The sequence below is a fragment of the Marmota monax genome, unplaced genomic scaffold (assembly GCF_021218885.2).
Source record: "Marmota monax isolate L192 unplaced genomic scaffold, Marmota_monax_Labrador192_F-V1.1 WCK01_AAM20220418_F8-fsc00030, whole genome shotgun sequence".
NCBI classification, from domain to species: Eukaryota; Metazoa; Chordata; class Mammalia; order Rodentia; family Sciuridae; genus Marmota; species Marmota monax.
The window spans coordinates 4,461,780-4,475,429 of record NW_026691988.1 but is presented as its reverse complement, the minus strand read 5'-3'; the positions used below and the strand labels follow the sequence as shown (position 1 = coordinate 4,475,429).

At 35.9% G+C, this 13,650-nt stretch overlaps 1 protein-coding gene across 1 annotated transcript in view; it reads left to right on the top strand.

Annotated features, from left to right (window-relative positions):
• The window catches only part of Moxd1 (monooxygenase DBH like 1), an 82,751-nt gene that overhangs the window by 57,001 nt on the left and 12,100 nt on the right, over positions 1 to 13,650 (top strand). The window contains exons 5-10 of the mRNA XM_046448521.2: positions 3,151 to 3,330; positions 3,600 to 3,702; positions 5,203 to 5,369; positions 6,459 to 6,650; positions 8,124 to 8,183; positions 10,680 to 10,822. Of these exons, the coding sequence (XP_046304477.1) occupies positions 3,151 to 3,330; positions 3,600 to 3,702; positions 5,203 to 5,369; positions 6,459 to 6,650; positions 8,124 to 8,183; positions 10,680 to 10,822 (845 nt within the window). The remainder of the gene's footprint in view (positions 1 to 3,150; positions 3,331 to 3,599; positions 3,703 to 5,202; positions 5,370 to 6,458; positions 6,651 to 8,123; positions 8,184 to 10,679; positions 10,823 to 13,650) is intronic.

Below are 13,650 nucleotides of genomic sequence, written 5' to 3'. Positions count from 1 at the left end.
GAGAAGATGGTGGGTTGAGTGACTGGAAAGATGTGAACAAGCTGAAAGATCAGGAACGAGGGTTGGAAAGAATTTAAGGGGAGGGAAAACATGGCCAGTTCAGGGGTGTGAGGGTTAGATTTAGTCGCTCATATGAGATGCCAGGAAAGTACTGGAGTTGAGATAATCAAGAAACTGGAAGGAAACTTAGGGACCCTACCTCATTGATGCTGGCTTCATGTTCAGTTCAGTGAATAGTTACTACAGATGCCCTGTGCTGCAGGGGCTGTCTTGTGCCTATTTGACCTGCATAGAGATGGTAAGAGATAATGGGGTCAGGAAAATCAGTATAAATAGGAGCTCTTGACTCTCCAGGTTCAGTTTTACGGTCAGTGTTAATTTCCTCCTTGATCTTTCCCTGTTTTGGCAGCTTTATGGTATTGTTTCTTTCTTTTCTATTTTACTGCTAAGACCTCACAAGTGTATCCCAAAGCTCTGTGCTGAATTGACAAAGTCTTTTAAAAAGTCCTTCAGGTTGAAGTCTTCCCCTCTCTTTCTCCTCTGTGTTTTGGTTCCAAGGCTGTTCTTCTGCCATGCACCTTGGCTCACAGATCACCCAGAAGGGCCAGGCCATCCTTGCTTATCAAGACAGCCTTTCTTTTTCTTTGTCTCAGCTCTCAAACCCTCTCAATGTTGCCAAGGACTTGTTTCTTCCAAGCCTTTTTATATTATTCCACCATCAGCACCCAGGTTCACAGAAAGTTTCCTTGTTCTTTTATAAGTAGTTCTTTTCTCAAGAAATCCTCATTTTTTTTTTCAGGTGGAACCCTCAGTTTGTCATCCAGAAGTCAGATTAGACTTGAATTCTCCTTGAAGATCTTACCAGGTTTCAAACAGAGGCCTTGGTGTCTGCTCTCTTTAGGGAAGAGCACAATGACAAGCTATGGGAAGGGGGTGGCACAGAGACCAGCAGACACTCAGCATACTGCTATTACACTGGTGATGGTTCTTTGATGGAAGGGTTGTGTGGTGGTTCTTGCTAGTGGTTCGAAGGGGAACCTCTTGGCCTTAACTAGTAGTAGCATCACTTCCACTGATGATAGATGTTGCCTGCTAGCCTGCTTTATTGAAGGTGTTCATCCTCCCTCCCACTGGCAGCAACTTCTGGGGTCCTTGGTGCCCCTCCAACACATCTTCTGCAATTATGCACTGCAGTAAAAGAGATTGTGCTATCAGAGCAGCCTAGTTTCAAATCACAATGTGGTACTATGGTTTGTTGCCTGATCTCTCTGAGTCTCAGTGTTCACATCAGTAAGAAAAGAAAGCTAATAACATTTTAGCTTATAGATATGTTATAAATATTAAGTGAAATATATGGAATAACTACTGTGGTATCTGTAGAAATAGTAGGTATGGAATAAAAGAATGTATTGGTAGCCTGGGAACTTGGTGTTAGTTTCAATTGTTCTTATAACAACAGCAACAACAAAAACACTTCCTCTTAAAATATTTTTTAACAATTTATTTGAAGTTCCATACCTGCCAGCATCATCACCCACACTCTTAGCTCCTGTCACCATGCCTCAACAAAGGCTTCTAGTTCCCTGAGGCTGACTTGACAGCAGCCAACTCTCTCGAAACTGATTGGCTCCTTTGCAGGGCCTTCCTTGTAGAGATCAGTACAACCTTCAAGTTCTCCTAAACTTATAAGGCATTTAGCAAAAATCTTACATGTCTGAATATTTTGCTGTTGATGTATTATCAGTGCCCTGTATCCTTTGGAGTACTGAGGTACCCAAATAAGTCCAGTCTCACAGAACAACTCAATCTAGATATGGAAGCTATATTCTAATAGAAATTCTGGGTTACACTTCTGTGCAATCATTGTTTATTTTGCAACTGTGCTTGCACAATAACTGTCATTTTCAAGCAAAATAGAAAATCATTTCTGGCTTCAGGGCTCATGATCTTTTACAGACAAGACAAGTACAAACAAAACCATGTGAAATGTTATTTCCATGAATATGATGTAAAAAAAAAGTATGGGTGAGTTTATGGGTGATTCATCATGTCACACAAAACAAAACAGAATTTAAAAACCTGAATTCTTTTGCTGCTCGTTTCAGACCTCTACCCACTACATACAATTTCCCTTTTGGCTGCTCACATTTTCTTACAGAAAAGAGAAAAGCTATGGAAAAATATTTTTAAAAATGCAAAACTCTCAGAGAAAATGGTTAAAAACACTTCATCTAAATATGCAAGTCTAAAATTGAGATCAGGCAAAGGTTTGAAAATTCAATGTCTGCACTTGACTGATTAGAGCAAATGACACAAATGTTGATGATCTCTAAGACAGCCAAACTGTTGGAAATCTAGGAGCACACCAGGGCTTCTTGATTGACAGAACCCTTTAGCTAATGGTTACACTTCCAGCCTGGCAAGGCAAAGAACCAAGCCAACTTCCTTGCCCATTTTATTTTAACCCTTTTCCAGTTTCCCCCTCTCAAGTCACACATTGTCCCAGGAGCACATCGTTAACAACATGGTTTTGAGTTTTTTTTTTTCTCTCCAAACATCTAATAATAAAATTGTTATTAGAATGTTTTATTTATCATTAAAATAAAAATATCCATTTTTGAGCCCTACCTTGTGCCCACTCCCATGTATTTATAAAGATGAATGAGACACCATCTGTAATCTCTAGTAGAGATGTGTAAAATAACTTTTTGAGGTGGAGGAGAGTAAGATATGTTTTCTTCTTCTTCTTTTTTTTTCCCTTCTATTTGCGGGGGGGAAAGGGGGAAGAGGGAGGAGGAGCAATGTTCAGTGAAGCCTAGAAGAGAGAGTGAGCAAGTTTTGAAACAGCAGCTCTGCAGAATGGGTAAATGGAAACAAAAGTGAATTTAAAACAAAGAGAGCAGATTAGCAAAGTCCTGTCATTCTCAGAGTGAATGGTAACTAATCTTTGTTGTTGCTGTTGTCATCACGATTATCACCATCATCATCATAGTCTCCAGAACAGATTATACTTGAACCACATAATCTTCACCTGACTTGAGAATATCCCTTTGAAGAACAGATAGTCATCCATGCTAGTTTTGTGCTTGTGGTGGGATATCACAGGGTGTTTTCATCGATAGCATCCCCATCTCCTTTGTGTTTGTGTAGGTGGAGCCAGTGATACATCGGGGCCATGAGAACCTGGTCCACCACATCCTGCTCTATCAGTGCAGCAGCAGCTTCAATGACAGTGTCCTGGACTATGGCCATGAGTGCTACCACCCCAACATGCCCGACGCCTTCCTCACCTGCGAGACTGTGATTTTTGCCTGGGCCATTGGTGGAGAGGTGGGGCTGATAATTACCGAGTTGTAACACAATCATCATGTTTCCCTCTCACATAATAGAGTGCTAATAGTTATAAGTAAAGTTTTTCATACTATTTTTTGATATGAGAGTGGAGTATTTTTATTTTCAAAGGAAAGGATTCTTTCCTTAAGTCATTTTATTTGATCAATGATTGAGTAATCTTGTTCTAAAAGGTTGAAATATCTTTGAGAATGTTTGAGCTCAGGGACTTTCAAAGGACACTGACTCATGGATTTTTCCATGTTTAGGGTTTTTCCTATCCACCTCATGTTGGATTATCCCTTGGCACTCCATTAGATCCTCACTATGTGCTTCTAGAAGTCCACTATGATAACCCGACACATAAGAAAGGTGAGTTCATTCTTCATATATTTTACCTATGAGTTTAAGAAAGTTTTGTAACTTGTCTTTAACAGAAGTGAAGCAAAATAGCAACCAATATTAGAAAGAATGAACCTAAACATTTTTCATCCAAACTAGGATCATTTTTGGAGTGAAAGGGGTTACTATCCATAATTACCCTGGGACAGTAGTCATTAACCAGCACAAACCAGGCAAATGGGTATGTGTGGTCATTCCAATACCTATTAGGAAGTTCAGTAATAACCTTTTTCCCCTCTGTAATAAATTAGTTCCAAATATATGATGCTCATAAAACATTTTCTGTTTAACTATCCATATGGAAAAGCTTCCGTCCATCATATTAAAAATATTAAGCATTTTGTTATGTGGCAGGCAAGTCAAATATATTCAAGAACTATGTAGTGCAACTATGTCATGTGGTAGAGAGATAAGTGTAAAGACATGCATTTGATTTCTGATTTACTTATGTAATATTCCAAAACTAAAGAATGATAAGTTCAATGTGAAATTGTCAATAGAAGCAACCTCTAGTAATTATTTTACTTTGATTTATGCCATTATTCTAAATACTGAGTACCAATATGCTATGAATTTGAGTTGAAGGATATCATATGAGTGAAAAACTCAGTGTCCCCACCCACATAGAAATTAGAGTTCAGTTGGAAAGAGCAATAATCAGATACTCATAGAAATTAATGTAAAATTAAACATATGTCATTTGATCCAAAAGGGTGGTAACTGGCACTCCGAGAGATTTAACTTGGTGGCCTGATCTAGCCAGGAGTATGTGGTGGGTGGTCTACAAAGTCTTCCTGGAATTAGAAACTTCTTAAGGCTGTAGGTACAAACTCAGTATTGTGAAGGAAGTCAATTAATTTCAAAGTTAGTGGAACAGATTTATAATTCTCCCTGCTCATAATAACCAAGGAGTGTGCCTTATTTATTTTTTAATCTTCACACTGCCTAATGTAGTACTTACTGTTCACAGTAGTAAATGTAATAGATGTAATACCAGTGTGTTGATTGAATGACTTAAAAACATAAGAGAATGGTGGCAAACTATAAAGAAAGTTAATCTTTAGTAGTTTATTAGCAGATGGATTCTAGCCTGAGGGATTTGTACCCCTAAGTAAATGATATTGAACTTTATCTCTAAATAATATGAAATAAAACTTTTGGAGGGTTATTCTATGTTCTAATGAATGGCTGTAGTTTCTACTCTCTACATTAGATAACTGTGAAATAAATCAGCTCAGTAACTCAAACATCTCTCCCTAGTTTGCCTGTGAGTTTACCAAGGTTGCAAACAATATGGCGACCCATGTTTTAATTTCTGTTGATGAATGATTGCTGGGGTCCATTAATCTCTTCTTGTATTCCTTAACCTTGTGAGATTTTACAGAAAATGAGTGAATCCATTTCAACTGAATATAGAAACTTTCTTTTTAAGAATCCCAACTCACTTTTAATTATGTGCTTTTGTTCCAGGCTTAATAGATAGTTCTGGGCTAAGGTTATTTCATACGATGGATATAAGGAAATATGATGCTGGGGTGATCGAAGCTGGCCTCTGGGTGAGCCTTTTCCATACCATCCCTCCAGGGATGCCTGAGTTCCGGTCCGAGGGTCACTGTACTCTGGAATGCCTACAGGAGGTACGCAGTGTCCATGTCTGTGAGCTACTGTCTACATATTAAACAATGCTCTTAGCAACTATGATGTGAAGAATTCCTTGCTTGTTTATTATGGATCTTTTTCTTGTTTGTATCTTGTAAAGCCATGATTGTCATTTCAGCATGACTTTCAACTGCCTTTTTAAATCTTGAAGGCTACAGGAGGAGAATTCAGGAGGCAAGGATAACTGCAAGGTGCTTTCCTTCCTACTCTGACCTCTTTGTTTCATATCAGACACTATGTCATTGCCACAATTTCTTTTGTGTCATTGTCACAAATTTTCCTTTGTTTTCAAAGTCTCTTTTTTCTTTCTCTGCCTTTTATTCACACTTAATTTTTCCATAATTCATTTTAATTTTTTTTCTGCTTTCCAGTTTCCTTTCCTCTTTCACCAAAGAGCAAGAGTAACTATTGTAGAAATACATATTGTTTAAGGAAAAACATGAATATAATAATGACTGTTTTTACTTATAATCCTTTTTCTTGAAGTATTTGAATATGGATCATAGTCGTTGTGAACTCTAAGATACTGCAGTTGTGGGTAGTATGGGAAATTGGTGAAGTGAAAAAATTATGCTCTTCTGAGCTATCTAGACCAAGATATCTAGATATCTAGATATCTTGATATCTTGATCAAAAGACTCGAACTGCCATGGCAACATTTACTAGCTGTAGAACCAAGGGAATCTCATTCATTCTACTGACCATGCTGGTCTTATCTGGTAAAGTCGGGGGGCATAGAATCCTCTTTTCTAGAGTTCCCATTTTCAGGTTACTGGCATGCTAGAATCGTTTTGCCAGGAGTGTTGACTGCCTCTTTGCTTCCTAAAAGAAGGTAAAGGAAGGATATGTTTAGGTGTGGTATGGTAGGTTCCCTTTCTTGTCTCCTGGCAGATTCGCTTTACAAAGAGAACATTGAACAATCCAGATTCACAATGCTTGGCAGCTCAACCATTCATTTGAATTGTCTTAGCTTTTCTTCTCAGTTGTCCCTCCAAGTATGTTTCAGGTGCACTGTCTGAACATGCACTTGTTTGGGCTCATCAGTTCTTCCTCGCTGTCCCCCGCAGGCTCTGGAAGCTGAAAAGCCAAGTGGAATCCACGTGTTCGCTGTTCTTCTCCATGCTCACCTGGCTGGCAGAGGCATCAGGCTGCGTCATTTTCGCAAAGGGGAGGAAATGAAATTACTTGCTTATGATGATGACTTTGACTTCAATTTCCAGGAGTTTCAGTATCTAAAGGAAGAACAAACAATCTTACCAGTATGCATGTTTTTGTTCTTTTTCACTGACTCTTCTAAAAGTCATGAGAACATTTATCAGCTGAGATGTAGCAAAGTTTCTACCAGTGAAATGAATTGCTCACCATACCCATAGCCTGAAAGCCACCCACTGTGGATATTGCATAACTCAAAGGGAATGTGTTTGATCTGCTTTCCAAAATCACAACTCATTTTTATTACTATTCTCATGGGAAATTCAAGTTCTTGATTTAAAAATAAAGAAAAACAGAAAACAACAATCAAATAACAACAACAGACCCTCAACAATCAGCAAAATCTGATTACTAAGCATGAATCGTTTTTTCTTGATTCCCTAGTTAGTGATTCTTTGGGTTGCAATTCTCGTAATGATGAAATTGGATTTTTCTTTATACTATCTTGAAGAATAGGATTTTTTTTGAAGTTTCATTTCAGTAAAAAAATTAAAAATGTAAGGTATTTCTTTCATTTTACAAAGGTATTCAGATGGTTAATTACACTCTGCTGTGCACCTCCGCTTGCAACAACAAATGAGGTTATGGTGGAAGGATAGAAGAAAATCTCACATCTTAAAACAGTGACACCTTTTTATTCCTTTAATTTTATGATGCTTCATTTTCTCAAATATATTATTCCATGGCCCTCAAGCTCAGTAGTCACATCATTTTCTACCCTTGATGCATTCTTAAAAGTCAGATTCTTATACAATTTTTATTAAGTGACTGTAACATTAACATCTTCTCTACATAATACTGGATACAGGGTTTTTAGATGGGGTGAACTGCCAGGCGAAGTCACAGCACAAGAAGTTGTGAAGGAAAAGGTGAAAAGCAGAAAAACTACGAAGAGGAAAAGGGACCTCGATATTTTAAGGATTATCCCTTACATCCAACCAGTTTTATGGTGGTTATCTCAGAACTTCCTAAATGGTTACATGAGTAGGATACTGACCTCTCAGTCCTCTGAGTAGCAGGGCAGGTAAAGCAAATCTAGGGGCTACTGCCCATAGACGGCAGCCTCTGCTTCAATGAACGGTTGTTCCGTGTTCCGTCCACTTTCCTGAATGAGGAGCCATAAATACATTCTGCGTGGGTGTTGTAAGTTCAAAGGTTGGAAATCATGAAAACAATAAATCATTACAAGTTCTGTTGTATGATAAAGTCATGACTACATAAAATGATGTAATGAATAAGTAAGCACAATACTTAGAATCTATGACTAACATTTCGTTAAATATTTAATCTCTACTAAGAACTAAACATGTATATATCACTTAATAGTTTCTCAGTAGCTGTGCAAAATCACTCTTCAGTTCCTATATAAATTATCCAGCTAGAATACTGTGGAGTCTGGCCTGATCTTCTCTTGAATCAAACTTCTAGAAGCATCCATTCATACAGCATGTATTGACTGTTGGTCTACAAATGAAACAGCATAAAGCTTCAGCCTGAAAGCTTTTCCTTTTATGTTTTAGGGAGATAACCTAATTACTGAATGTCGCTACAACACCAAGGATAGAGTCGGGATGACTTGGGTAAGAAGGGTTTTATGATAATTAAAGTTCACTTATGAAGCTGAAGAAATAACCTTTGGTCTTTAAAGAACAAATTCAGAAACCATTTCTATTTGAAAAGAAAAGTCTGGAACATCCTAAAGGTGAAATCAGAGGTGATTTAGTTACTAAATAATGACTGATATTATGGTAATAACTGCAGTATAATTTATGGACTCTTTCATGAAAAGCTGTCCTTAGTCTTTTAGCTTCTCCTCACCAAGTGTGATAAGACATGGGTCATTAACTGATGACTCCAGTTGGGAATTAGATAAATCTAGACTTCAAAGGGAAGAATGAACCACATGATCTCAGAGCCTGAACCAAAGAGAGATCCGGTCCCAATGGAGTTAGTGAGTAGTTCTGCTGAGCCTTCCAAAAGAGATAATTCATGCCTTGCTCAGTCTCATCCACAAAACACAATAAGACAGAATGCCTCCCACCAGCTCATTTTATGAACTTAGATTTGATATAATTCCAGTAAAAGATAATTTAGAATGTTTTCATGGTTTACAGCTTTTGGTATCCTAATTAAAAAATCTTCACCTAGCCACCTTCTTCTTCACCTTCTCCTATTTTTTTTTTTATTTTTAAAAACTGTTTTTATTTTTAGCTTGTATATGGAAATAGTTGATTCTAAAATCTACTTAAAAGAGCAAAGGATTTGCAATAAGCAAGACTGATAAAAAGAACAAGATGGGAAATAAACTAACTAATTATGAAAGTTATTTTAAAGCTGTAGTAATTAGTACAATGTGGTTTAGATTCAGAGTTAACAGTGGAAAATAATTGGGTTTCCAAAAATAGACTCACAGACAGAGCATTCAGATCAATGGGAAAGGGTGGAATTTTCATTAAAGGATGCTGGCACTATTGAGTATCCATATGACGAAAATAAAATTGGGTCTTCATTTCAAAAAAATACACAAAAATCAATTACAGATAGATTAAATATTTAAATGCAAAGAGCAAAATTTTAAACCATTGGAAGGCTGAGCACAGTGGTACATGCCTGTAATCTCAGCAACCCATGAGGCTGAGGCAGGAGGATCACAAGTTCAAGGGCAGCTTCAGCAACTTAGCAAGGCCTCAAGTTACTTGCAATGGGCTGGGGATGTGGCTCAAGCGGTAGCGCGCTCGCCTGGCGTGTGTGCGGCCCGGGTTCGATCCTCAGCACCACATAAAACAAAGATGTTGTGTCTGCCGAAAACTTAAAAAAAAAAATAAATAAATAAATATTAAAAAAAATTCTCTCTCTCTTAAAAAAAAAAAAGAAAAAAGAAAAAAAAAAAAGAAACTTGTCAAGACCCTGTCTCAACATAAAAATGTAAAAATACTGGTGATAGCTCAGCAGTAAAGTGCTCCTGAGTACAATTGCCAGTAGCAACAAACAAACCAACCAACAAAAATTGAAAGAAACATGTTTGAATATATCTAAATTACTTTTGAGTAGTAAAGAATTTCTTAAAAAATGAAACTGAAAACACAAACCATAAATAAAAAACTGATGAATTTAGCTGCCTTGAAGCATTTTGTTACCAAAAGATACTCTTAGGAAAATGAAAAGACAATTTTTATTTTGAAAATAAATATTTTAATACATCATTTTAACAAAGTATTAATATATAGCATATAAAAGAAATTCCATAAATCACTAACAGAAGACAAGCATATAATAGAACAGAGAGAAAGACAAAAAATTCACAGAAATTAAAACATGAGTAAATAATTCATATAGGAATATATGTTAAATTTTCTTTGAACATAGGGTTATGCCTATGTAAACAGGAATGGGGTATTTTAAACCCACCATATTGGCAACATTTAAAGTTGTATTTCTAGTGTGTCAAAACTGCAATACTCATTCACAGTTAATGGGAGTGTAAGTTTGTAAAATAACTGAGGAGAAACATAACATAAAAAAATATATAACCTAGTAAAGTTGGAGCTTTGCATATGCTCTGCCTAGTTCTGTTTCTATGCAGATTTACCCTTGGGGTAACATTGGCAGAATGTATTCCAAGAAAGAAATATGTACAATATTCATAGTAACATTTAATAATACAGGAACAAAAAAGAGGTACATCTCAAATACCCATCAAAAGCAGAATAAATGAATACATGATTACATATTCCATATAACAAAATAGCATATTGTTATGAAAATCAGTTAAATAAAACTACACATGTTAACATGAATCTATCTGAAGAACACAGTATTGATTGAAAGAGCAGGTTTGCACAGGATACATGTAATGTGAAATGCATGTAAAAGCTCAAGAACATACAACATTGAACCATAGATTGTGTGGGGATACACACTTTAATAAATTGAATATTATGTGTAATGAAAAGCTGTAGAAACGTAATATGTTTTGGAATTGGAAGGTACTTTTGCACGATGTTAGAGTCTTTTGTGTTATGTGTCTCAAACTTGGTGGAATGTATATTTTGCTAATTAAAATATCTGCATTTCAGGGAGGTCTGAGCACTAGGAGTGAAATGTGTCTCTCATACCTTCTTTATTACCCAAGAATTAATCTTACCCGATGTGCAAGTATTCCAGACATCATGGAACAACTTCAGTTCATCGGTGTTAAGGAGATCTACAGACCAGTCACGTAAGTGGTAGATGGATGTCATGTGGGTCATGTACTTCAGAGAAGGGTGGTCTTTATTCTTACATTGCAATCATTACCTGTTATGGAATGGAATTATTACATGTACTGTTCTATTTGATTTCTTGTAAGTGGGGAGATCAGATAAACTTCTTGATTGCTGCACTGAGGATCTCCTGAACCACCCTCAGGTTCAGTGACTTTCTAGGAGGACCTAAAGGACTCAGCATATAGTTGTACTCATGGACAGTGTTCATTACAGTGGAAGGATACAAAGAAAAATGAACAAAGTGGAGGGTACATGGGGCAAAGTTCAGAGCAAACCAGGTGCAAATTTCCAAGAGGACTCTCCAGTAGAATTGCAAATTGCATCACAGAGAAATACTGAAAGGAAGAAAGGAGAGAAGCTCAATGAATGTTTTTAGGGGAGGCAGATATGGAGAATGCTGCTTAGGATATATTAAAGTTGATGTTAAAAAAGCATTCTGTCTGTTCTTGGAATATCAGTAAGAAGAATTGGAATAGTGGTGGAAATTTTGGCATGATACGTTTTTATGTAAGAAAGAATTTTCTAATAATTAGGACTTTTCAAAATAAAAGGGACTGATCTAATTAGACAAAAGTATACACAAAGATTTTCAGAGAGTGTATTTAAGAATAAAAAACAGGTAAAATGAGGATATGGTGAAATGCAAATGGTTAAGGGAAATATAAATATGGTATCATTTTTTCCCTCAAATTGTTGCAGGGATATAAATTATCAATTGAGGGCATTCTTTTTAAATTAATCATTCATAGATATGTTTTACTGTTTCTATCTAAACAACCCCATGACCACCAGAACAGAAGAGTTTGTCTACATTATAAGTACATACTTATGTAAATTGCTTTGTAATTTTCTAAGTGTTTTCACATGCATTGTTTTATTTAATTTATTTTTACACAATTCTAGTAGGTAGAAAGGACATTCAATCTGAGTTTTATAGAGGAAGAAATAAAAAAACTAAGAGAGTATGGAACTGTTCAACATCATGTAATACTGTAAGAAATGGGAAAGTTAGGGTTCATACTCTGGTCTCTTCTTCATATCCATATCCATATATATAATAATTTTGTAATCAGGACATTTCAAAATGAGAATAATGTATTTAGTCAAAATCATACACATAATAACTTAAATATTAATAGAGATCAAAGTAGCACATGAAGTGCAATTCTAAAAATACTAGGTTATAATCTTGTTTTTAAAATATTTGTGTTTTTGTTTGTCTTATGGTGCCAGGGATCAAATCCAGGGCTAGAGTATGGTAGGAAAATGATTTATCACTGAACTACAACCCCACGCCCCAAATATTGATATCATATTGTCCTTTACTTAAAGGATTTTCTTTCTTTTTTTAATTTTTTTTTTTTAGTTGTCAATGGACCTTTATTATCTTTATTTATATGCAGTGCTGAGAATCGAACCCAGGGCCTCACACATGCTATGCAAGCACTCTATACCACTGAGCCACAACACCAGCCCCAAGAATTTTCTTTGTTTAGAATGCTTTTTTGCATATTAAATAGGAGCTTTTCCTAATCATGGGTTTATTGGAGAGAAAGTTGAAAAGGATTGGATCTGCAAAGCTATGTGTTTACAAGATGAATGAAATGCACTCTGTGGCCCATTTTTTTTTTTTTTTTGTTGGACTTGTGTGAAGCCTCTAAAAATACTTGGCTCCCATTTCCTGAAGAGCATTACCAGTGTCCATGACTTTGATCATCTCCAGGAAAGGCTGAAGTTGGGTTTCCATCACTTGGAAAGACAGGGAGTATTGTACCACAAAACACAGCCAGTTTTGAAACTGTCATTGCGGAGAAAAAACATTTAACTTTGTGGTTAAATTTTTTCTTTGAAAATATGAATCAAAAAGAACCTCTATTTTAAATAGCATGTTTAGATTTTTTAAATAATGAATTTTATTTTATGGAGCAATTTTAGGTTGACAGCAGAATTCATAAATCATGGAGTTCCAATAAACCCCAACCCTGACACTCATAATTGCCTTAACTATCAACATCACCAATGGAATGGTGTTTGAATGAGACTTTCAAATATAGTTCATCATCATAGTGACGTAAATGATCATGAAGGCCAAGCCAACCTGGTACTGGCTAAATGACCAAAAGAGAGAAATGAGTTAGGTGTTTTTTTCTATTTTGCTGAGAGTAATATTACTGAAAATTAATATTACTGGGCCTTCAGGATATAGTGTTAAAAAAGAATGTCATATAACACAAGACCCTAAATCTACTCTTAGTGCTTTAAATATCACAACTAATTAATTGCTTTCATTATCACAACTAACTAATTAGGTACTGCATTTTCTTTTCAACATTTTGTAGCAATCTTAGAATTTAGAGGGTGGATTGATAAAAACTAAAGAATAACATCTTGTCTTATTTTTATTGTCTGTTCTGGGGATGCAATTTTTCTCTGTCTCCTAACAGACCTGGCAAGGCATAAGGAAAATAAAAAAAAAAATCACAGATCAAATAAAAGATCAAGTAATGAATTTAGGTAAATTTTGTGTTCTCTGTTATACCAAATATTAACAGAGTATGAAGCTCCAGTGAGGTTTATGTGATGGAAAGTGTTATTGGTTCTAGTTCTAAAAGACAATTGAAAGACCTTTTTCTTTGTATTTGCAGGAGAATTACTTTGCATTTTTACAGTTTAAAAATCACACTGGCTTATTATAAAGAGCTCAAGTAATACAGAGGAAGTCTTTTAAAAGAAGGCAAAGGCCATCGCCTCAAATTCCATTAGAAATAAACATTGCTAACAT